This window comes from Xiphophorus hellerii, chromosome 21 (genome assembly GCF_003331165.1).
Source record: "Xiphophorus hellerii strain 12219 chromosome 21, Xiphophorus_hellerii-4.1, whole genome shotgun sequence".
In the NCBI taxonomy this organism is placed as follows: domain Eukaryota; kingdom Metazoa; phylum Chordata; class Actinopteri; order Cyprinodontiformes; family Poeciliidae; genus Xiphophorus; species Xiphophorus hellerii.
In genome coordinates, this window is record NC_045692.1 from 19,175,771 (window position 1) to 19,201,762 (window position 25,992).

Here is a 25,992-nt window from a genome sequence, read left to right on the forward strand (position 1 = left end):
CCACTTTTAAAATGTATTTACTCAGGTGAGCATGCTAAATCTACATGGCACACTCTCCTGATTTTTTTTTATATATTGAAAACCTCACAGTGATGCACTCTGTTGTGTTGCTTAATCACAAAAATTCATCCTTTGAGGCTTTAACTTGATACATTGTAAAAAAAAACAAAAAAACATCAACGCTCCATGAATACATTTGCAAAGTACGATAACTTTGAGAATTTGTGTGGAATTCTTTGACTTGTGTTGCACGTTTCTCTGTTCCTAAGATAGAAATCTCTGGCATCTGTTCTGGAAGTTGGGTCAAAAGTAAAACTGCAACTATTAATTGCAACCATTACTGTCTCTGTTAGAGAATTATCCTCATATTACACATTAGAAGATGAAATGTAACTAACATTTTGCCATCTTAAAACCCTCTCGAGCAACATGAGCACAGAATCCTTTCACACCCCATCCTGCTGTTTGAAAGGCAGCAATGTAAGCATGTTCTGAGGCACGTCGCCCCCGCAGCCTTTTACCTGACCTCCTGCTGTTATTTTTATTGTTGCTGCTGCTATCTCTGATTGTTTATCTTGTTTTATTTACAACTGCAGCTGTTTTCTCATCTCTCACCTCCATCTTCTCTCCCTGTTGTGGCCAAAGTCAATTGTTCATTGAGGGGTTACCAGGAAGAAATGTAATGATTTAATAGATATCATGAGTGATCTCAAGTGTTTGACCGGTGTTTTATAGGATAGGAAATGTGTTTGCGAAGGACACTGAGAAAACACTCAAGAGCATCATTAAAACAGTAAAGCATACAACAATATAACTTGAAACGCTTGCTGCAGGAAAATTTAGTTTCTGAAGCATTATTGACCTCTAGTGGTTGGTTTAGGAAATGAAGTGAATAAAACCAAGCAAAGAAAGTTTTTTGTGAGAATAGGTAGAACTCAGTGTTACCTTCTAAATACATATATTTTTTTTAAAAACAAGCCTTTTCAATCAAACTGACATCATTTAATTCTCAAACATTAGTCTTGGAGAGATTTCAGAAGGTAAGGGCTAAGATTAAGCAACGGAAAATTGTGGAGGTGATTGCTGATTAAAGGTTTTATTGTCAAAGCAAAATGAAACATGGTTAGTCAGCAACAAAAAAACTGATAAAATACAAGATTGGTAAAATCAAAATTACAACCATCTCCTTCTTTAATTAAAATATTTGATAGACACAAAACAGTGAGGCAATCAAATTTAATGCAAGCTTGAAATGATGAGTAAAATGATATGATTGGGCAAAATATGCTACCAACAAATCACACCAAGCTTTCACACTTAGACAATCAGGAATGACTGTGGTATAGTAACTTAATTTACACATGTAGAAAACATACTTTTCTCTTGTCCTCATTTTCCAGTCCATATGCTAATTCAGAGCAGCCAGCCTTTAAAAATCTTCTCACTTTTCCTCAATTGGTGCGTCATCCCTCGCTGAGGGGAATATTTCAATTTCCTTGATGATCCGTTTGGCAATGACATCGTTGTTTGCTGAGACCATTCTTCGAGACATCAAGTCAAATGGCCCGCCTAAGTTTAAAACAAAGCTTTTGTTAAGAAGTGCAACGCAGTGATGAATCCCCAAGATTAAAAACATTTGTTTTGTAGCACGATTGTAAAAGTGAATATACCATCAACGTCCAGAAGGATTCCTCCAGCTTCTTGGACTATAACTGCTCCAGCAGCGATATCCCAGCAGTGGATCCCGATCTCAAAGAAGGCCTCCACCGCCCCGGTTGCCACTAGACACATGTTGGTAGCAGCTGTTCCTGACCCTCGGAGCCTTGTTAAAACAGAAAATAGAAAATGTTAGCTCAACAACAATCAACAATCAGGCAAAGGTGTCCTGGAAAGAAACATATTCCATCTATGCTAAGAGGAATTGTTGAACCCAGAAGAATTTTATTTTTTGTTTCTGTGTGTTTTTTGTCAAATCTTTTGTTTTTTTATATAATTTTTTTCAGGTTAGTAGGTTTAATTTCAAGATGGAAGCACAAAGCAAAATTTAAGGCTAATGTAATATCTGACTTTACCACAGCTAGCGGTAGCTACATATGTAGCCTTAGCGCACCAGTTGCTCCAAGTTGTTTTTGTCAGTGTAACTTTAATACTTTTACTTATTTATGTGAAACTCTATTTTGAACCATATGTCAAAAGATAACCTTGCTTTGTATGACATTTTAGAGAGCTAAAAGAAAAAGAAACTCTTAACACAGTTTGATGATCGCCCAATCAATTCACTATAATTGATGTTTTTGCATTTTTATTGGCAAAGGAGATTTTTCAAACCGCAGTTAAAAATACTCAAGCATAAAAGCAGAGTGACAAATGTCATTTTGGTAATAAACAAATGATTATTACCGTCTATGTGATTACTACTGACTTACCAGCAAAAAGCTTGATTTAGCAATGCTAGCAGCAGTTGGCTGAAGTTTTCTTCACACTGGTACAGTTTAATGCCTCTTATTGTGCTTCATTTCTCTATGTGTAGCTATAATCAAAATCGATAAGATTTGAAAAAATAATCAGTCAGAAGGAGACTTAAAAAAAAAACTGAAAATGCACCACTAGCTTAGCTTAACGTTAGCTTCAGAGGTGTAACCTAATGAACATTTCTGAATTAGTAGTTTGAGCAAAATTGCTATTTTAAAAGTTAAAGGGTTTTTTCAAACTAACGTTTAAATATTTAAGTACAAGAATGAATTATTTCATATTATAAAATATAGCCTCAGCCTTGCTTATGGCTTGTAAAAGGAGCCACATGATAAAACCTCAAGCTGAAGTTTTAATAACTTTGCTTCAAATTAATGCTGCGCTTCATTTACTTCTGTCTGTCCCAATAACATTTAAGATTTAACAAATAATGTCATTAGAAACATATATTTATCCTTAAAATAATACATCTGGATTTAAGGAGTTAATTTCATGTTCTGACTGTTGACTCTACTAAAAAGAAAAATCACATCAAAATGTGTTTTTAGACCCATTGTTAGAGGTTTTTATTGCTTACCTAATTTTAAAATGGCAAAATTTGGTCTTTAACTCATCGGTGTTTCAGGATTAAATTGCAGACATGTCATTCAACTTACCCATGAACTGGGATGCACAGAATCTTTTGCATGGTGGAAAGGATTTTGGTCACTTTCTCTGGACTTCTATCAATTCCATGTTCAGAAATGATAATGGACTTGTGGATATCTATAACAACAGAAGGTCAGAGAGATTTAACACTTTTGCTTGATATATACATGGCAAATTTAATCTAAATATTAAAATGTGAATTCTATTTTTACCTTTCACATCAGAAACTTGAATGGGTTCGTCGTTGCAGAATGCACCCTTCCCTTTCCTTGCTTTATACATCTTGTCCTCCAAGCAGCTGTACACCACACCAAACTCCAACTATAAACAAAAATCATTTATTAAAGTGTCACATCAAGAGGTGAGAATGAAATGTGAATTTTTGTGTCTTTTTGACCTACCTGTTTATTGATAGCAAAGGCAATACAAACTGCCACGAATGGGAACCTGTAAGTAAATGGCAGCATTTAGATACAAATAATGGGTCATTGCATTGCTATACAAAGTTAATGAGATGCTGATTGGCTCTTTTGTTGAAAGATTTTACCTCAAACACACACTGCACATGTTCATTATCTGCTTTTCTAAATATGGTTTGTCTTTTAATTTAATCTGTTTAGGGATTCTTTTTTTTGTTAATTGGGCTCATATTTTGAGTTTTTTCCTAGTAATTGTTCTTCATGTTTGTTTTTTCCCTCAAAAAAATACAATCAAATTGCAAGAAAACTAACTTCCTGGTTACTTGAGATTCTTGTACATCATGGACTTTTGCCAGATTCGTATATTACATAACATGGTGGCCAAACATCAGCATCTCTATTGTCCAAAATGTGCTCAACTGTCACCATACCCATGCACAAAGTTTGTGGTGCCGTCTACTGGGTCGATGATCCACGTAGGTTTGTCGGTCAAGATGCACGGCTCACCGTTTGCAACAGACTCTTCCCCAATGAAACTACAGCACAGAGGAGGAAGAGGAGCAAAATTAAATGAGGGATATCATAGTTGAGCCTTTGTGATTCTCACATGTGTCTCTAGGCATTGCTCACCAGTGTGTTCCTTCTCCGAATTCCTGCTTTAGAGACCCAATGATGATTTTCTCCACCCTCTCGTCAGTCTTGGTGACAAGGTCCACAGTAGAGCTCTTGGTCATCACCCTTATTTCACTCTCGCCAGCTTTTCGAATTTCCTAATTGTTCAGATTGTAAGTAGAACAGAATTACTCTCAATGTCACCCACACTTCAGCTTCTTAGTGCATTTATTGTTGCTTTGTCGAAAAGAGAAAAACGAAGTTAGAAACTGTACCTCTCCAGCCTTTTTTGCAACAGCAACTGCAAAGTCATAAGCCTTTTGCCAAGGGTCCTCCATTTTATTTCTGCTACAAGGTTGTTTGGAAGAGTCTGTAAAATAAAACAAAGACTGTAAAATTGCAACAACATCCCATAAAACGTGGGTCATTATTCGGACAACATGCAAATACGGCTTAATGTATGGAAAAATATGCCTGTAAAAAGGATTATTAGCGACTGGAGCCTCAGTGACTCTGAGGTGAGCAAAAGAATACAACAGCATCACCACAGACCTGCATCACAATTAGTACGCTTTCATTTCAGCAACATACCATATAAGTAAGACTTTTTTCTGCATCAAAGTCTGCCAGCATTGTTCCAAACCACCACCACAAGCCAGGATTGCAACACATTGTGTTGAAATGTGTCCTTATATTGCTTGTCAATTAGAGATAGTGACAAAAAAAAAAGCTTAGTATGAGTTAGGACATGATTTTTGTGACTGTATCCAACAATATCTGCCTGGTTGTGGAAGAAAACTGGCTTAAGTGACAACTTTCATGTTAAGGAAACTCCTTAAGTTAAATGTTAATGCTTCGTCTGCTATGAGGTAGATTGGTTTGTTTACATTATCTCAGAAGAACCGGATACGTATAGCATTTGATTTTAAGAAATATTGAGGGGTTTTTAAAGAAATATGCAGCTTCAGGGAAGAAATGTTGTTCCGTTAAGAAGTCAGTTTCTGTGATTAATGATATCTCATTTCAGTCTCTCAAGTACCATTTCCCATCCTCTCTTCTTTCATCTAAAATTTGACAACTGGTGAGTAAGACGACACTGATAATTCTATTAAAAATATTATAGGCAATAATCATTGATGAAAATTCAATGATGATTTCATTACAAAGATTAAGTCACCAACTAAAAGTTGAGGTAAATGGCAGCAAGACAACATTTAAGAACGAGTGGAACCCTAACAGAAGAGCTCATCATTTCGCGTCCAGTTTGATAAGAAACAGCAGAAATAGTGAAAGAAAAACTCACCTTGAGGAGAAGATATGCAGCCAGGTAAGCCTTCAGGTGCTAGTGATGCTTGTTTAAAAGGCCCAAACCTTTAAATTGACTCACTGTGGAGGCGAGGCAGCTTACAAAGTTGCCTCGACGTGGGGAAAAGTACTAGAAGCCCCCAGGAGTTTCATTCCCATCAGCCCAAAGGAAAAAAACAGCTTTCTGTCTTTCAAAAAGGCAGACCTGAAACATCATGATGTCCCATTTGCTCTCAACTGAGAGCAATTCGGGTTGAGTAAGAAAGTGGAAAAATTTAAGGGAGCCTTCCTCTCACTCCAATGCAGGTGAAACAGGGAGACACACCCATCTTCATATGATTCAACGCAACAACTGACATGAGAGGTTATTACATAAAGAGTAAATTCCTGAAGGTTGATGTCACAACATGTTTCAGGGAAGCTGATCGGAGTTGACACATGAGGAAGAAAACCTGTTGCTATAGATTATTCCATACCTTAAATTTCAACATATAAATGGGGTTTAAAGGTCTAGTCAAAGACCATATAGAAGTCCACTGTAATAATACAAAACTTATGTACAAAGAATGTACAAGTTTCAAACAAAATATTCGTTAGCAAAATTAAATCAGTAAATAATCTCTCTCTTTCCACTCCTATTCAGGTTTCTGTACATCACCCTGAATACACCATCTTCACTTTGAAGCACGGTGATGGCAACATAATGCTGTGGAGACGCAAAGTATCCCAAACAGAAAACAATCATACAATGAAAACATGTTTAATACGACAGAAGATATGGAAGAAAAATAGATTACTGGTCCAAACAAGTGATGACCGAACCTCTTTTTATATCTCTGCCCCAATTCAGATTGTTTTTATTATTACTATTCGGATAGTTTCTTGACGCATGAGATGTTATAATTTAAGATAGTGTATTAATGCACAATGACAAAAAAAAATTATTATGTATTATGTGTGTTGTTAATGCGTCCGCTCCTGGGGTAGTGTGTGGGTGTGTGGGGGCGTGTGTGTGTGTGGGTGTGTGTGGGTGTGTGGGGGGGTGTGGGCGTGTGTGTGCGTGTGTCGGTGTGTGTGTGTGTGTGTGTCTGTTATCAGAGAAGCCACAGAGGCTCCTCAGCCTTGGGGGTGACCGATGAAGTGCCTCCGCATATCAGTTTTTTGTCAAATACCATCTCACACAATGCAGCTGGCCCCTGCTTTTTACCCTCGGGGGTGGGGGGGTGAAAACGAGGATTATTTTTACTTCCACTTCACAATTGTGCAGTATTTCTGTTGGATCGTCACATAAAATCCTGATATAGTACACCGCAGTTTATGTATAGATGCTAAAAAGGTTTAAAACAAAAGGGTTATGGGGATGTGAATACTTTTGCAAGGCGCTGCGTCATAGCAAACAAAGCTGCTTGACAGTTTTATATTTCCTGACAGCTTTCCTGCTTCGTTCCCTTTTATTGTTTTCCAGTGGTGGAAAACAGTCTGAAAGATCCCCTGGTGAGCCCATGTAGAATAAGTGTCTGTTTCTCAGAGAGCCTGCCGGAAGCTGGATAAAGTCTTGACAACACATTCACAAACCATGTGAATTTCTACACAGATAGTGTAGAATAGAGCACATATCTGTGTGTTTAAGTCAGATTCTGCATTTCTTAGTATCCCTGTTGCTTGAAAAAGAAAACCAGACACCGCAACCATCCAGCCCTCGAAGCTAAACAATAGATTGTGTTGACTCTTCGTCCAGGATGGTATTTACTTGAGGTTTTTCACCCGGGAGTGACATAGTTTGCATTTTATTATTCAAATGCATGCAGCAGTTAAGTCCTGAGGGACCAGAGGATATTTTCTGGATCGTCAAGCTTCTCCTGAAACTGTTGACAGTTATATAAAGTCACACCTTGCTGCAGGAAAAGTCGTTCAATTAGTGCTAAATGTTGCATGTCTCAAGAAAATGACGTTGCATCTTTCTTTTTGCTTCTATTATTGCAAGATATATTATTGGCATTATGGCATCACTGTCTAATATTCTGTGCCTGTGTCAGAAAAAGGAGAGATGAACACGTTCTGACATGAAACTTAATGCGACCACACCTTGCATAGCTTCGCTTCATGTGTGTCGCAACATGTTAGACTCATGTCTGGTGTGTAGCCCTAAATGTTGCGCTAGTAACGGCAGAGCGGGGCCGCGTTAGAGTCTTCCCAAAGGAAGTTCTATGTCTGATCTCAAATTTCATTGGCGACAGCTTTGTTAAACAGCAGCAAAGCCGGCAGAAACCGCAGATCCATTCTTGTAAACAAGTTCCAGATCTCCAGGAAATCCTAATGCACCGGCTGCAGCTGAAATAAACAAACTGGCATTAGATTTAGGCAGATCAGTGCGGGTTATCATGTTGAAAGTTTTGTTTGAGAGAGAAGGAGGAGAGCAGCAGGAGAGGCGTTGTCACCCTGTTGTCCCCGTTGTGCACCGAACATAAGAGTCTCTGAGATGTTGAGAGGCAAGCGGAGGGGAAGTGATGGGACAAGCAAAACAAATGCATCAGTCCTGCCGTCTCCGTGGCAGCTCTGTTATGAATAATTTATCCGGGATGACGGATGTTTTGGATGTTTGGTTCCCCGGGATCACAGCTGCAAAATTGAGGCACTGATGTGGTGGTGGGAAACTGCTGAAGGTCAGCGGTTCACTCTGAAAGATAGTCTCTGAAACCCTGATGAGTTATTTAACACAAAGTTCTAGTTCTGGTAGGACTTTCTGGAGGTTCTTCTAGGGCATAATGTGAACTTCAGCATGCTGATGTAATAAAAGTGAGGCCTTTTCTATCTGCAGCCAACTCTGTGAGGTACAACGGGATAATGAAGCACTTCAGAGTGTCTTGAACATACAGTACCATTGTTGGGCAGTGGCTTCTTTAATTTACATGTTCCATTACATAATATCCAGGAGTTACATGACAAAGCATATGGATGTTCCCAACCATATCCTTTTGCAATTTGTCTGAGCAATACTATGTTACGTCTTCCTTACTCAACAAGGTTCTTGAGTAAAACCACCTTTGTGCAACACCTTTGTGAAACTTACAGTTTTAGATCCCTAAACTTGGGGATTAAATCAGAATCACTAAACTTATGACGTACCTGGTCTCGCTGCTCTCACCATTGTAAATAGGTTTGTGTTTGAATTTGTCGCTTGGAGATGCAGAGTTGTTTGATTTGTGAGAAGATCAGTAATAATCCACTACTGGAAGGGTGCAGCAGCCCAGGCAGGCAGACACTAGGCACCCCGACAGCAGTGACACACCCGACACCTCCCGGCACTTCTGCTAGATCCATTAGTGAAGGCCCAGCCAATGCCTGGACCAGCCCGCCACAATGGCTGAAACCCAGAAGAACAAAAGGACAGAATGCACAGCATCATCCTGCCTAGGGGTGAGCTAGAGAAAAAACATCCATCCATCCATTCCTGGTTACTTGCTAAGACTGTTTTTAGAGTTCTACTATGCTTAAAATTTATATGAAGTATTCCTAGCAATGGACACATGTATTTGTAAGAACTATTGGCAGATTGTGAAGGGTACTTTTGTTGTAACCTTTGCGAGGAGAACTCAAAATTTAAAGGCAAATTACATGACAGTCACAAACTATATATGCACACTTCTTTTATACAAATATTTGGCCTTACTTTACCTCCAGCATCACTGTTACTTCAATGTGGTAACCATGAAAAATTTTATTGCCGTTTTCTTAACACTCCTCAGGCTCCTCAAAAGACCCTTTGGTCCCGTCGGAGTGAGAGCCTGATAAGACTTTATTGGTATTTCCTGCTTTTCCTGAAATTCAGAATATGAAGAATTTCACTGAAACCCCTAACAAGCATTTGCCTCCAAGTGCAGAATAATACAAGAGTAATTCAAAGTTTACCTTCAGGAAATGACACATTTCAGAAAACATTTGGGGTCTCTCAGACAGGAAAGCTGAATTCAGGACACATGATGGACAAAACATATGGACATTAAAAGCTATCTAGAAAAAAAATAAAAATGTGCATGTGTAGATAAATATAAAATGGTAATTAATTGACCTGATAAGATGTTTTTATCCACCTATATAACTGTTTCTTCGAAGTGTTGATAACTTTCTATGAATTAGACAGATAAAATTCAAAAGATATAAATAAAATAGATTAATTGTTCTTGGCTATGACTTGTCCAGTCACTACAGCAAAGCTGCAGAATAGTATTTTGTTGTGTTCTCCTATAATTACAATACCCTTGCAATCATTTTTATACACTTTGAAGTTTTTTCCCATTTTGCTTTTATGCATCCAGTCACTTCAATGTATTTTATTAGGATTTCACAACACAAAGTAGTGCATAATTGTGAGATGGAAGGAGAAGGACGTTCTAGTTTTAACACACTTGCTTTTTCTCGAATTTCCTTCCAAGACACTAAATTTCCTTGTGTGATTCTCAAAGTGGTCTTGTTTTTCTTTGGATGTTGGTTAAATTTTTCCGTTCAGTTTACCAAACTATAACAGTGGATTGTGTACCTTGTTCTTTAAAAAAGTATCACTGTCAACAATTTGAGGACGCAAGAAGTGTTAGGCCTAACAAAAGCACACAAAAGTATCTGAAAATCATGTTTTTCCAGAATATAGAAAAAAAGAAATCCAGCAAAGACCTGAAACAAGATGTGGAAGGTGAGTCATCCTGCAGTCGATGATCTACTGTCCCAGCAGCATTTGCATATGGGTCACACTGTTTTAACAAGCTAAGTGAGTATTCGTCTGAAAGTAGTCATGGACTGGACTGAAACTGAATGAATAAACATTCAGGTTGGAATCTAAAAATACTTTTTACAGTTGAATTCATCTATCACTTATTGTGTTTTAATCTGTACTGCAATAGATCTCAATTTAAACTGGTGTGTGAATTCAGAGCCTGTTTCTTCTTTCAATCATGCCCCTAAAGTTTCTACCAAATACTATCCTCATCTTGATTGAATCTTCCAAACCTGTGTGGCCTCACAACGCCTGAAGTTATTAATTTCTTGGAAAACTGCTTAGAATTCTGCATGTCTCATTTTGCTCTCCGGGGGGGTTTACTGGTGACATGGTTGACATTTTGATTTTCTGGTGAAGCAGGAAAAGCGAGCAGAGTTTGGTCAGGTTACCAGCCAGAGCAAGGTGGGTTTTTTAGGGAACAAGGGAAGAAGACAACAGCAATGCCGCTGTTAACAGTTACGGTCTTAGCCTGGTCCCACACATACCGAGCATTGTTATAAATCAGTGGATAAAAGTAAGAAACAACACTGAAGCATTTTCTGAAATGATTTTACCTGGAAAATGTATCCTTAAAAACAACAAAACAATTAAGTTTTTAAAATTAAACAATCTTGTTATTTAATTAATTCTTGACTCATTTCTATGTCTTCTTAACCTCATGTGCTAAGAGTTATTTATAGTGGATGCAGCACCCTGAAGAAGTTAAAGCTAAGGACAGAAAGATGTAGATAAACCTCATAGTAAACACATACAACAAAGTACAACTAAAATGAGTTATTATGACTGAAAGTACAGAAGATGAAATGGGGATAAAAAAACACAAAAGAACTCCATTGGGCCAGTATAGTGACATAATTAGGAAGCAGTGGGTAAAGAAGTAAACAGAGCCTGGTAAAAGCAAGTGGTACAGCGCATATCTTACTTGTCCAACTCTTTACAAAAGAATAAATCTTACAACAAAAACCTACAATCTACAGTTGTAGAATCACCAAGTAGTAAATTTGTCTCCCTCAATTATAATGTATCAAACATAATAGAATTTTGACTTTGCAATTTGATACCTAAATTTCAGCTTCTATGTCTTTAAGAAGCTCCTGCTCTTTATGACACTGATCACAACAATGCTTCTGATTATGCCATTTACACACGTTCTCAGGAGTGTTGGACTGAGTAATAATTTGTAGGACAAGCTCAGTGGACTTGAAGTTCCAGCAGGTGTTTGCTAATTGCTGCTGCTGCTAGTCTGGAGGAATTGTTTGAGGGAGCGGTGCTCTGTAAGGCAGAAGCTCAGCTGGAGACTCCAGCTCCAAGGAGGAGTTTTGTGGAAAAGGCGACACTTTGTGAGAACTATTAATTAAGCACCCCCGAATGGTTGCCATGGGAGATTCAAGGATTCTTCAAACATGCAAAAATAATCAAAACAACACTCTAGGTATGTTTTTTGTTTGTTTGTTTTTATGAGGAGCAAACATATCGTAATAAAAAGCTCAAAAAACATGATTTTACGTAACACCCTCTTAGAGACCTCACCTTGATGTTTGCTTGATCTTTTTGTCCAATTCTACTACATAAAACGCTGTGACATTGAAACACTCACCAAGCATGTTGCTACAATAATTACAGTATTTATTTGAAAGCCTCATCTCGACTCCTTGGTAGTTTGGCCAAACAGCTACACTTTGTTTTATCTCCTCTTGCCATGAAAGATTTCTCGAGAATATATTTGGATTGTTTAGGTGGACAGATGCAAATTTCCGCTGCGATTAAAGGAGAAGGAGCTTGTTTCCTTCAGTCTAAGACAAAGACACTTTGACACTGGTTTTCTAGGAGTTTCCAATTTATGGAAAAGCTTGATTTCTCTGAACATCCCAAACTGTTTAATTTCTTCTGAACAAAAATTTGGGTCAGATAGTAAGTCAGTCGAAAATCTTTTTAATTTGCTTACAGGCTCAGTCAGTGCTTTGACACCCGCCAATTCTTGGTAGCGTTTAAATAAATTCTACCAAGAATTGAAGAATTTAAATAAATTCTATCAAGAAAGGTGGTCAAACAACAGAAATATGTTAGAAGCTTGTCTCTCTAAAGGACATCTAACCAAATATTAGTGAATGTATGTGTATATATATATATGTATACATATGGGTGTATGTATATATCTGAGCCTCTGAGTCTACTTGTGTGTGTGTGGTTCAAATAAATTCAAACTCGTGCACCCAATTTTTGTTTTTAAAAATGAATTGACTCAGTACACATAGTATAATTATACAACCCTGAAAAAAATGGTTCAAATGCGTCCCTAAAGACCCCAAATTAATAGGCCCATGCTGAATGTATGTTAACATTACATAACTATATTTAATACACCACTCTCGAATCACTTGGGGTAAATTTGTTGGGATAAGCCAGGAAATCACAGCTTCTGCAGAGAACAATGCTGCCACTTGTTGGAAGTTACCAGGTCATAAAGTTGGAGAATGAGGACGTGGTTGGTTGAGGCATTAATGACTCCGTAAACAATAAGAGAGCATGAAAATTTAAAGACGCAGGGATCTGGCAGGATTGCTGCAGAGCCGCTGGAGAAAAACCGGCGATAACGACACCGCCAAACTCCCCGCCTGCATACGAGCATGCACCACTGGCTTCCAGAACACATAAAGTCAGGGTATGCTCAAGTAAAGTGTTTTAAAACCATTTGTTAGTCATCAGCAAACACAAGCTGGAGGGGAGAAAAAGAAAGAGCCCATGGAGGCTTATTTTATAGAGCATATCAGCCTAGGATGGGGGGGTGAACGGTTTGCAGCTCTGACTGAAAGGGCAGGGGAAACACAGCACACAACTTTACATGCTGTAATGGCTTTTATCTCTCTCCTAAATCACAACAGTAGCTGTGACTGTTTTTACTGCGTGTCCAGAGGCCTGTTTTCAGTTTGTCACCAGAGACATTTTTTCTTGTTCGTGCCTTCACTTTATAGATTTATCCCTTTTCTAGGTCAAAGCCACACTTTGTGGATTCAAGTTACTGCGCCTGGGAAGCTGGGATACAGAATGAATTTTCCACACAGTGGCTTAACTCAACAGTTCTCTGCAAAACTGGTGATAAATCTTCTAACATTTCATTTTTGGGGGATGTTACAGTGCATTTTAATGGAATAGTCTAGGATGTATTTGTAGTTAGATCCCCTGCAAAAGTACATGTAAAATGTTATGTGTGTTCAGGAAAGTAACAGAAGACCCCCTTAATGCATTCTCCCACCCGGTAGTGGCAGCAGCATGCTATGGGGAAGCTTTTTAAGCATAATGAAGCGGGTCAAACCTGGTAAGATGGATGGAGCGTACATGTTCAGCCACAATACAATTAAAACCATCTCTTACAACAACTGCAGCAAGAAAAATTATTAATTTTCAAGTCTTGAAGTAGATTCTGAATTTGATTTATAACGAGGCCACGCATGCCAACAGAGATTTGATCCAAACCATTTTGTTGTTGCTCTGGTTGGATCTCTGCAGCTCTCTTGGCTGCTTATCCAATCAATGCTTTTCTTGCAAAGTCTGTCAGTTCATTTGGATGACCTGGGTTTGTGTAGGCATATCAAATGCACTTTCAAGATTTCATTTGTAAAACAGAAAATGTGAGTCGGTTATACTTTCCCTTTCTTCTCACCATTTTTGCATTATTTTGAGTTGGTTTTGCACACAAAACCTGAGTAAAACATACCAAGGTTCCCAGAAATAAATGGTGAAATTGAAGGGGTGTGAATAACTTTATTTACACATAGGAAGCAAGAATTTAACAGGAATGTCTACATGATGCAAAACAGAAATGAGAGGCGTCTTGACAGATTTTATTCTTTTTTTTCCCTTCCCCTAACTGTTCATTTCTATTTTCCTGCAGGGATGAGTCGTGACACTGAGCTCCCATATTTAGTCATGAAGCTTGCCATCTGCTCAGTCAGCACATTTCCTGTAGAAATGTTCATTCACAGGCTCTTATTTCTGCTGCCAGTTGTCCATTATATCTGTGGTTTACAACAACGGCGTGTCTGTGCTGGTTGACACCAGCCTCAGCTTCAGCTAAACGAGTCAATTTATGAAACTGAAATATAGAGGCAAGGATGCAGGAACTATATTTAAGGGAATTTTTAAATAACTTTAAAAAAACACACATTAAAGATACACATTTCATGTTTTTTTTTATTCTAGACTTGATAAGAAGTCATACAGTACAGAAAAAATAGATATACAGTACAGGAGTTAGTCATGTGATGTATGTGGTGAATTGTGGACAGTGCAAGCTAAATTCACTCTTAAAACAGGTACAGCGCTTTCTGGAAAAGATGTCTAAAAACCCTTAAATTACATAGAAATAAAATTATTGAGGTTGAATAATCTCAGACTGAACAATTTCAATAAAACCCAACATTATATTTATTCCGAGGAGGGAAAAAAAGAATCCAACATTAAGAAATAATTGCTTTCTGTGTTGGTTTGGTCACGTTTAGAAATCATGATCCTCTTGAGAAAATATGACTTCAATTTACGGGGCTTTTCAAAGACTTAACAATACCAACCACTTCAACGACGACTCAGAGGCTTTGGAAAGGAAAACAGCCCCCAGCATCACACATCTTCCACCACACCCAACAATAGGTTTCAGTTGTCTTTCTACTTAATAATGCTTTATGTCACACCAATCCTACTCTCAGTGTTTGATACTGAAAAGCTAAAGCTTAGTTTCATGTAGCCAAAGCACCACTTCTAGTTAAAGAAAAATGAAATAATTTACACTTAGGAAAACTTTCTATGGCGCCACTGTCCAAATAAGGGTTTCTACAAGTTTCAGTAAGTTACCCATTAGGCTTTTTAGGACCAGAAATAGTTTAAAACAGGAGAGACATGAATGACAAAAAAAAGAGACACTTAGCTTCATTGATTTATAAGTTTACTTACCAAGCTAAATATGAATGCCAAATTAAGTTGATGTATTTTGGATCTTGAGTTCAGTAATTTAACACTTAGGTTACCCAACTTCAACTCGATTCTCACAGTAGATAGTAAACTTTACAATGGACTTTAGTCTACAGGTCAACTATACAATTTCTTCTGTGCTGGCTATGGACAACTGAGCAGCAGCGGTTTTATTAGAATTGCCTGCAGATACCATATTCTATCTTAGGCAAAGATTGGTCCATTGTCAACAAAAGCTGATGAGTTAAGCAGTAAACAAATAATCCAAGACATACTGTCTCGTACTAGATTTCAGACCTAGTATGAGAAATTACAAGACTTTTTAAGGCCATAAAATGGAGGTTATTACAAATAGGACTTCTTTTTTAGGGACCTGCAAAAACTGGTCAGCATGTAGATAGCATGTGCTGGCTGCAAAGAAGACAAACTGAGCCCAAGCCACCGCTCTTTTCTGCAGGGTGTTTGTAGGTTTTGGGGTTTTTATGGCTCTGACTGCAGATATGGGCAAGCTTAGACTCAGCAGCTCTTCTCTTGTAACCATTCCTAACCAACCAATCAACCAATTTGGATTGAATTCAGTGCTCTGTTGTCTTTCCCATTTCTAAGAATAATGATAAATATCTTTTGAAGTTTAAAAAGATATTGTGGATAACTTGTATGAGAGTATATGTTTAAAAAAATAGCTACATTTTTTACATGTGATTTTTTTCCCCCAACTGAATAAATATTCTTAGTTTAAACATCTTTAAAAATAAGCATGAACCTTGATGTTAATATTTTTAAGGCTGTAATGATGCTGTTTTGAGGTACCTATTAATAAAATTTTATTTTTTATGTTTGAATAAAAAAAAATGCCTGAGTGGTTCAATAAAATACAACACAGTGCAAACAACTCAACAACATAAAAGTATGTGTGTATGACTAAGTACCGATATACAGGAGAATAAAATGTTTAACGACTCCGCTTGCTGTTGTTCAGAGGTAACTATCATTTTGGTTCCTAAGGCAAAGACAGGCTCGACACTTGTTACACTGTAAGCAGCTGTGTGTGTTTTAACTCAGCTTCTGCTGGCTGTGGAGGTTTAGAGGCCTTCTGTGTCGTCCCTGCCAACGGGGAACTCTGTTATCTCCTTGGCAATTCGTTCAGCTATCGTCCTGCTGCTGGCAATAATCAGCCTGCGAGACATCAAATCAAACGGCCCACCTGGTTAAGGAAGAGAGATGTAAAAATAAGGACTTTTTTTCCCCCAATATGGTAAGAAATTAAATGATTAACAGAGAACAGAGGTGCGTGTGAAAACAACTGAATGATTCAATAACATGTTGCCTTCAGGAGCTAAAACTGGACCTGTTTGCTTTTTTTTGGTTTTGAATTGGCGCAGGAATCTTGATTTCTTTATTTTTTTAGCTGTTATATTACAGCTGTTGGAGGGATGTTAATGCATTAATTTCGATTAATTACATAGATCCTAACAAAATGTATCTTTCTTGACAAACAAAAATCCCAAGCCTGGAACTTTTATCGCAGTTTGCCGTATGTCCATAAATCTGTCGCACAAGCTGCATATCCAAACAAACGATGAATGACGAAGCAGCTTCTCTTGGCCCACTGGGAGTTAATTTTCCCTACAAAAAACAATCTGATGGGACACTGCAAAATACCTTTGTTGTGTGAAAGCTGTGCAAAAAGGAGATGGCCTATCAGAAGTCCACAGATCACATTTCAAAAAAAGTATATTTTTTAAAGTTTCATGAATGATCAGGGGTTCCTGAAGCACTTGAAAGCTGAATGGGTATAATAATCTGTACCAAGCAGATAGTTAAAGAACCTAAATGACATATTAGAAACAATAAATTTCTTTGTTCAACAGTTTAGCAGCAAAGTTTTTGAATTGAAAATGTTGCTTGTTCTGTCAATATATAGTTTTGATTAAAATGAGAATAAAATGCAGACTTAGAAAAGGGTAAAAGAAAAACTCCACACTTTTCCAGACTGTAATAAAGACCAGATTATTTTTATTTTGTCCCTAGATGTAAAAGTCTTGACCTGAAACCAGGTGCACTTTCGATTTACCTAGACTATCTTTTGCGGCTCATAGAAAATGTGGACCAAACGTGAGACGAGAATAGTAGAAGACGGTGAAAAACTTTGACAGAAAAAGAAGATCAAGTACTCTAAGGTGACATTTTCTATTCTGCAGAAACCACAAACACAGCTGTGCTCAGCCGGAGGGGGGGCTTGTGAATTGCTGCTGCCTCACTTCTTGAGATTTCTGTTTACATGGAAGGAAAACCAAGGTGCTTATATAATGGGGTGACACTTGGATAATGAGTAGTCAAAATAATCAAAAACATCCCTAAAATTTTTTGGGAAGCATACAGTAACCATTATGTGTCTAATTTGTCTATGATGAATGTTTATTAAGTTCTATAACAGATCTGTCAGACCAGAAATAACATTTTGCTGAGCTTGTTTCTTGATGCAACAGTGACCCCTACAATCCAAATCTGGAAAAGTGAAGCATAAGTTGCATTTTTTAAATAACTTAAGTTGGAACTCATCTCGCTAGTAAGATGAGCAGCAAGTAAAAAAAAAAAAAAGTGAGAAAGTTGTGAAGCTATGATTCACGGAGCGCCGTTTCCACAGTGACCTTCTACTTTTGGCTTAGAGAAGAGCAGCGAGAGATTTCCTGCCTCTACGTGTCTCGCTGTACATCGCAGCATGCTCGGCACAGCACAAAGGTTGCTTTCACTTTCCTAAGAGCAAACCCCTTGATGCACAGCACATGCAGAGTAGGTGGGGGTTCAGAGTGATGAGGGGCCTTTACCTCAAAGAAACCACCTGCAGAAGCTGCCCCTGTGAGCGGTGGGCTATCAGGGAATCAGCTCCACGTCCAAACACCTCCCTCACCTGATTGGACAAACTGGTTTCAGTTTTAAGGCAAGGATGTGTCGAATGTTCTCAGGGTGAGCCCCTTCTCGAGTTTGCCATGACGGCCCCTAAAGTTGGGTGGAAAGGAGTGAAACCGGGGAGAGGGGAAGCAGTTTGTCTAGGAAGTCTGTAGGCTTCGATGAGGCCAGGCTCCCTTTGGAGATTTTCCAGAAGAGCAAACTGCAGTATTCATCCAGCTCACTGGCCAGATTGCAAATATTGATCGCAAGGAGAAGTTTTGAGTATCTACCACACAAATCAGTTAATGCATTGTTAAAGAAGTTGAAATGAATGACAGGGTTACGGGTGTTTTATAGGATAAGCTTTGTAGGGAGCATCAATATATATTACTGGACTGGACAGGGCCTATTAGCCGCTATAGCTAGTGACACACACCTGCAGGCGCCATTACTGTGCACTGAATAATGTCCACAAAGACCATAGTGGTCCAATGTGGGATGACTGTGAATCTGTCAAAAAAAAATGGTTGATATGCTCTTATTTATGATCTAATTTCTATAAAATATGGCTTAATTTAAGAATGAGAAAATTGCAGTTGTTTTAAGATATAAAATATGTATTCTGGTTTCAGTCAGTTCTGTCAAGATGCAAGGGAGGACTACAAACCCGTTGCCATGGCAACCGACTGACAACAGCTCCGCAGACCAAAATGCATCAGGAAGTGACATCAAAAAATCAAGGCAAACATTAAACCCAAAAATATAAAAAATACATACATACAAAAACTAACTTATTTTCTCTCAGGTTTTTCTCTCCATAGAAGCCACACCTGGTCTGCAAGAGGGAACCGGTTGAGATATCCTGCAGCCAACTGATCATTCTTCCTATCCTGCTATTAACTTTTCCCTTTCATTAGTCCAGAAAGAGAAAACAATTTCTTAAACTAACTTGAATAATAAACTAAACTTAATGCACTGCTTGATAACTAGGATCAATTGGCCAATCTTTTGAAAAGTGTCTCAAGATGACATTTGCTGTGAATTGACTCTAAATTAGTAGAAGTGTCCCTAAAGTACACATTTAATTGGTCACTTTGACAGGTACTTCAGTAAGTTTTCAGCAGAATCCCTGTTTGAAGACGTCCAGTTGTCTCTGTGACTCACCTGAAATGTCCATGATGACTCCTCCGGCTTCAGTCACGACGGCCGCCCCTCCAGCCATGTCCCAGCAGTGGATCCCCATGTGATAGTAAGCGTCGGCCGAACCGGACGCCACTAGGCACATGTTGATGGCTGCGCTGCCTGGGGAGCGGATCCTGGAAACGGGACATTTAGTTTCAGCTTGTAGTGGGAATAATAAATGGGCAGCAATTATCCCCTGCTTAACAGTTCGTTATGTTACTGTGCATATTGTTGCTTTTTCAACTTTTTCTTTTATCTAACGAGTCTGCACAACTTACTTTAATTTTGAGAAAACACTAACAAGAGGGGGCTTTTATTGTTAGAAAAGATAGATAAAAAAGGTTGCTGTGTACACAACAACAAGGGAGGAGAAGGAGGAGGGCAGCAGCAGCTTCCATATGATTTATTAATAGACGTTTTGATCTAATTCAGGTCAAAAGATTAAAAATGAAGAGGGTAAGACCATTTATACAAACGTCCCACTGGGAGGTTTCAGGCGCTTTCAGGTTATTTAAAAAATGCATCACAAAACACTACAGAGGGATGGGTCTATGAAAAAAAAGAGTTTTTAGGTAAATTCCTGTTATTGGGTAAACAAAACGTTAAAGAATAAGAGCTAATCAGTGTTTGTTTTACAAGATGTGCAATATCATACTGCTGAATGAGACCTTAAGGGGGTAAGGATATGGAGTGTGAAGGTGTAGAAGTTTCCATTTTAATATTTTTATTTTATTTTGAGGGGTATTTTGTGCTAAATGCAGAATAAAATAACTACTCAAAAGTAAATAACATTTTTTAAAGAGTTGGAGCACAATAACAAATTTTGCTGACGATAAATTGTCCCAGAAGTTATTGCGATAAACGATAAAATTGTTGTTTTGAGACCATTTTCAAGTAACATAATGGAAATGGCTTGAAGTCAGCAAGTTTCCAGATAAACCATTACTACATCTACCTGTTCCTGACTCATGCCAGAAAAAAAACTTTCCAGTTTTTCTATCACAAACCTAAACATGTGGAGTTTGCTAAGTTTGCCTCAGCTGGAACCATTATTTTAATAAAAAAAGGTCAATATTTTTTGTCACTCATTAGAGAAACTGAAGCTTTTACATTATATGGAATCATCTCACAGTGAAAAACATTAAGCCATTTTTTTGTTTTCTAATTTTGACAATTATGGCTTACAGACAATGAAAACAACAAAAGAAAGAGTTTAAGAAGATACAAAAATTACATTTTATACAGAAATGTCAGGCTTCTGAGAAGTATGTCAGTTTTGCCTTCTCCTACATTAATTGCTGCAACACTCCATAAGTTAATATTTACCCATGGACAGGTATGGTGAGGATAGTCTTGATGTTGGCCAACATAATGTTGAAGTGCTCAGTTTCCTTCTTGAAGCCCATTTCAGTCAGCACCAAAGACTTGCTAATGTCTTCAGAAAGGGAAACAAAAAGAAACCCATTCATTCCTGAAACAAACCGGATCAACAGCGGACATCCAGCTCCACCTAGTGGATTGATTTGCATCTACAACACCAGTCGTGTCGTGCGGAATCACCTTTCTGCCCGGACACTTTGATGGGGTTTCCGTTGCAAAACGCCCCCTTCCCTTTCCGTGCCGTGTACATTTTATCCTCGATGCAGCTGTAGACAATCCCAAACTCTATCTGAGAGCAAAAGGCAGAAAACACGCTGATGATTGAAGCTGTGTGGGAGGAGGGCTAAAAACAGAGCAGCAGCTGCATAACAAGGAGAATTTTTCAGCATCACTATTCAGAGATTCACAAGGCGACAATGGGGTTAATGTTTATTATAATCAAGAAATCCCAGCAGGGGAATAAACATGAGATTTGCATACAGTAAGACCTACCTCTTTCTTCACTGTGAAGCCGATTGATACAGACACAAAGGGGAACCTACCCAACAGAAATGTACAATATAAAACATCCGTTTAATGAACTCCCAGTAGGAATCAGGCTTTAAGAAGCGAGCTTCTATTATCAGTTCATTTTCATCTAATTATCCCTGAAGACAATCCAAGAGAGGACAATCCAAGAAAGGGAAGCTAATTAAAAGATAAAAATAGTCAAGGAGGGACTGAGATGAAACAGATTCAGAGCAGTTTCAGGCTTCCAGGAGAGCCTTACCTCCCGGTTAGGAGTACCTGTGCACAAAGTTGGTGGTGCCGTCGATGGGGTCGATGATCCAAGTGGGATTGTCGGTGAGAATGCTGGGAGCACCAGCGGCTACAGACTCCTCACCGATGAAGCTTAGAAATATAAAACAAAAACAAAATGAAACAGATAAAACGGCAGCAGTTTTGAACTATTAAATTGATTTGATATGAAGATATTTGACAAAAAATTGGCATGTCTAAGTACATGACAAAAGCCTAACAACACACCTGCTTTAAGTTTTTAATTTTTGTAACACATACTTACACTTAAAGTGGCGGTATTATGTATTTTCCAGGAAAACAGCGCTATTTTATAGCACAATCAAGTAACTATGTTACCTTCAGTTGTTGTTAAATGCTGTGTATATGTATTTATAAAACATGACATAAAATAAATTTGACTTTGTAATTTGACTACTTGAAATCAGTCCCTGTCTCTTTTAGGAGCTCCTCTTTTTTCTGACACTCCACCTTCAGCACGTCATCACAACAATGCTTCTCATTATGCCGTTTGACTGAAGGTAGTTCTTATGATTAGCTCCATCAGGTGTTGTCTAATTGTTGCTGCTGCTAGTCTGGAGGAGCTGAGTGGTTGAGGCATGGAGGAGGGTTGCTCTGTAAGGTGGAGGTTTGGTTGGGGATTGCAGCTGTGTGGAAATCGGTGGCGCTTTGTCAGAGCATATCTGAATGGTTGCTATGGGACCTACTAATAAATACAGTCACCAGTGCCAAAAAAACATTTCAAAACAAAAAAAAGCGTGACACATTTGTGGGCTGCATTTGGAAGAGAATTCAAATTTGGACAGCCTTCGAAGGATGCAACCCTTGAATATGAACACACCATATACAGTCAGACCCCACTTAATTTTTTTTTTAACGCTTTTATGGAGTTATTTAATTTTTCCAAAACTGTTTCATTTTTTCTTCATCTTCCGTTGATAAACAACTACAGCATTGAATGTTTCTAGTGTTTTCAATTAATTCATTAATTGTATAACCCTGAAAAGTTTGAGAAGCCCTTGTGTTCACTAAGACTAACTGCCTTAATATATTATTATTATGCATATGTTTAACACGCACATTAATAAACAGTTTACAGAGCTTGGCAGGGTCTGAAATGACCAACACTTTTCTGCATGTTTATATGTGTAATTATATAAGCATGGTCTGCTGGCATTAGCCTTTAGCATAAAGCATATTTAGAGAGTACAGAGGTCCTCAACCTTTTTAAACAGAGAGCACAATGCTTGCATTGACACAAACTCTCCACTCCCGCTCTACTGTAGCATGGGAGCATAAAAAAACTTTTTAAAAATTTGTAAGTTCAGATTTTTTTTCTCCTTTAAATTTGTAACATAATGCTTAGTCCTGGAAAATTACAAATTACCTGAGTCTTTATGCTTGTGTGTTTTCAGAAAATAGAGAAAAAGAGAGTTACTTTTATTGAGCGAAAAAGGTGATTTCTCCATCCAAGTGGATGATTTCCACTTCACACTTCTTTCGACAGCCTCGGCGTAAATTCTCTAAAATAAACTTAGCTTCCTCCCCAATCATGTCGCAAGTTCATGCTGAACGAGAGACGCATCACATATACACACCTGGCATGTATAGGAAAAAGCAGAATATGATGCAAAATTTGCTTTTGACTATCTTCAAGCATTTTGATCATCTCTTTGATATTAAAAGCCCAGACCATGATACTAATTCAGACAGCATGTATATCTTAGATTTTGTACAGATACAAAGGTTTAATCCGTTGTGCATGTACAAACAACAAACATAGGTTTGGTCATAATTTGCTCCGCGTGCAGACCGGCGATGTGGGTGCAAGTGATCTGGTTTACAGGAAGCCGGAACATCTAAAACAGCCGCCCAATGGCACAACAGCAGGCAACTCGAGTTGAGCAACACATTATCAGCAGCCAAATCACTTGACAACGGTAGCCGCAAACGGCAAAACCAGCTGTAAACACATGAATGACCCAAAACACTGGGTGAAAAACTATTGCATCAGGAAAACGCTGCAAATAAACAAAATACTGCAATCAGAGAAAACAGAACAAATGCAGCTACCACGGACACAATGCTGCAACCACAGGAAATAGAGCAAGAGGAAAAATGCCACGAATAGCAAAAGCAACTGCAGATTTGAAACCCAGGAAACTTGCAAAATAATTCATCGCTCCATTCCACTTATGTCCTCGGTCCTATGTTCTTCAGATGGGGTAAAAAACAAACTCATGCATCGCAGATTTTCCATAACAGCAGCGCACCTGTGCGTGGGGTACTTCTCCTTTAAGGAGGATATAATGAGCTGCTCCACTTTTTGGTCCGTCTCGGTCACCAGGTCAACCGGAGAGCTCTTCTGCATGATGGTGATGTCCTTCTGCAGCGCCTCGCGGATCATCTGTCAGAAACACGGCAACGACTGAACACATCTGCTGCTCTAATTAGCCCCATGTGACGAGCGTCATGGTGACAGATTGTTGGCAAGGGTGGGCCACAGACGACAATGTGTCTGAGCTCTGTAGGTTCATAAATTTATTCCGTCTGGGGTTTCCTTTAATGCAACATTATGTTCACGCTGTAACATGTTAGTACTGAGAAACAAATTCCATAATGAACACTTTAGGAGCAGAAAAAATGCAAATGACAACTTGCATACAGAAAGCAGGACTATATGCACCTTTTAAAGAGAAAGCCTTAAATAAATTGAATTTTATTGCAGAACTTCATTAAATTCTCTAGAAGAAAACCTGGCCCACAGCATCACAGATCCAACAGAGGGCATTTGGGCTGGGGGAGTGTTTGTTACTGAAAAATGAATTCTTAGTCTCAAGTAACATAACTCCACAGCTCTTCAGCAAACTCCACATGTTTACGTTTGAGATGATGAGACAGAAAAGCCTTTTTCCTGGCATGCTTCCCAAACAACTGGTTGTTATGGAGACTTAGTGACCCCAGAAAGCCACTCTTTACAACAGTTCTCCAACATTAAAGATTAACACTGTCTTCACTAAATCTAGTTGATAATATTTCCCCAAAGAAGTAAAGTTTTGTTTTTCCTAAATAATGAGCTGGTTTAATATTATGCATTTCCAATCAGTTTTTATATTTAATGTTTAATTATCTTTTTTTTTTACTTGTATTAAATAAACATGTACAGACAAATAATAAGGAGACATACTCAGTTTTTTTTCCTCCTTTAAAGTTAAAGTAATTAAAGTAATCTAAACTTTTCATGCTTTATGTCACATAGTATTGATCAAATTATTTCTATCAGCTGAATGTCAGAATTATAAGAGGTAATTTTATGTTATTTTCTTAAATTTGAAAAGTTTGCACACATTAGTATATGAAAGAACTGCCTTTTAAACTCTATTACTTGGGTTAAATGTTTGGGTTTTCCTTCAGCAAGCTTATCACAAGAATTTCCTGGGGTTCTGACCCAATCCTCCTGACAGAACTGGTATGTTTGAGGCAGATTTTTCTTCTATTTTGCTCTTAAATACTTTTTTTTTTAGCAGAAGTGACTAAAATAAAGTAAAGTAAGAATAACAGGTTTCTGAAGGCTACTCCAAAATATTGGCTGTCCTGAAGCCACTTTCTTAGTGAAAGCACTGATTAGACTTTATCCCCATAAATACTTTGCTTACCTTTCCTGCCCGTTTGGTGACATCTAAACAGAAGTCCATACATTCCTGCCAAGGATCGCTCATGTTGATAGAGAGGAGCGAAGAATAAAGATTAAGATACCTGGAAAATAAAGGAAGGCTTTACTAAAACACACCAACATCCAGTCCGTCGAGTTAACACTCATTTAAGACAGCAACCGTAAAAATAAAATATTTTAAATGGGTTAACAACATGTTTTGAATTAAAAAAAGAGGGAAATATTAGTTATAGCATAGGTTAGCTTTCTAAGATAGCTTGTAGCTTCACAGATTTAGTGCAGGAAGATTAGATGCCATGTACCAAAACACCGTCAGATAATTTCCCAAGCAATTGTGGATTTGATTTAATTTCCGCCTTTGAGTGCACACTTTGAGGGATCTCAAGCTAGTTTAACCAACCTGGAGAATGAGACACGGCCACAACATTGACGTTTAGCCGTGGGAGACTGGAACTTCCTCTTCGTTTTCTTCTTCTTGGCGGATTGAAAACAACTTCAGAGGTGCATACCGCCCCCTGGTGTTCATGACTGTAACCTCATCCTCTCCACCCACTGTATTCTTACATTGTCTAATGTAAAAGTAATGAATAATTCTTTATTTATCATTTCTAATATTTCCTCTTGTTCTCTTTCCTTTAGTTGCATATTTAAAACGCTTCATCAAAACATGATCAGCACTTTCTTTCTCCCAGCAAACGTCACATTTGTTGATTTTCTTTTCCCCTATTATAAATAATTATTCTCATTATTACATTTTCCCTTCTTCTTCAATCACAGCCAATTCTTTGTTATTACAAATTTTGGTATTCTACACAATGTTTTTCCTTTCTTGTTTTCTTTCCAATTTTTTGCCATATTTCTATTTCTTTTTCCTT

The 25,992-nt window shown here is 38.1% G+C and overlaps 2 protein-coding genes across 4 annotated transcripts; both read right to left on the minus strand.

Annotated features, from left to right (window-relative positions):
* Positions 1-1,162: 1,162 nt before the first annotated feature.
* LOC116711753 (inositol monophosphatase 1-like) lies at positions 1,163-6,464 on the minus strand. Of its 2 annotated transcripts, XM_032551240.1 has the most exons (9): positions 5,455-6,464; positions 4,427-4,521; positions 4,170-4,309; positions 3,971-4,075; positions 3,522-3,567; positions 3,333-3,441; positions 3,129-3,237; positions 1,671-1,822; positions 1,163-1,569 (listed from the first exon to the last, which is right to left on the minus strand). In XM_032551240.1, the coding sequence occupies exons 2-9, from the start codon at positions 4,487-4,489 to the stop codon at positions 1,442-1,444; spliced, it is 852 nt and encodes a 283-aa protein (XP_032407131.1). In that variant the 5' UTR covers positions 4,490-4,521; positions 5,455-6,464; the 3' UTR covers positions 1,163-1,441. The 2 variants fall into 2 exon arrangements, with proteins under 2 accessions (XP_032407131.1, XP_032407130.1); XM_032551239.1 differs by lacking the exon at positions 5,455-6,464 and having other exon boundaries at positions 4,427-5,393.
* Positions 6,465-13,969: 7,505 nt separating this feature from the next.
* LOC116711754 (inositol monophosphatase 1) lies at positions 13,970-25,600 on the minus strand. 2 transcript variants are annotated; one of them, XM_032551241.1, is made up of 9 exons: positions 25,518-25,600; positions 25,101-25,200; positions 23,718-23,851; positions 21,433-21,537; positions 21,139-21,184; positions 20,827-20,935; positions 20,593-20,701; positions 19,249-19,400; positions 13,970-16,396 (listed from the first exon to the last, which is right to left on the minus strand). In XM_032551241.1, exons 2-9 carry the CDS (start codon positions 25,161-25,163, stop codon positions 16,275-16,277), a joined length of 840 nt encoding a protein of 279 aa, XP_032407132.1. In that variant the 5' UTR covers positions 25,164-25,200; positions 25,518-25,600; the 3' UTR covers positions 13,970-16,274. The 2 variants fall into 2 exon arrangements, with proteins under 2 accessions (XP_032407132.1, XP_032407133.1); XM_032551242.1 differs by having other exon boundaries at positions 25,420-25,531.
* Positions 25,601-25,992: the final 392 nt, after the last annotated feature.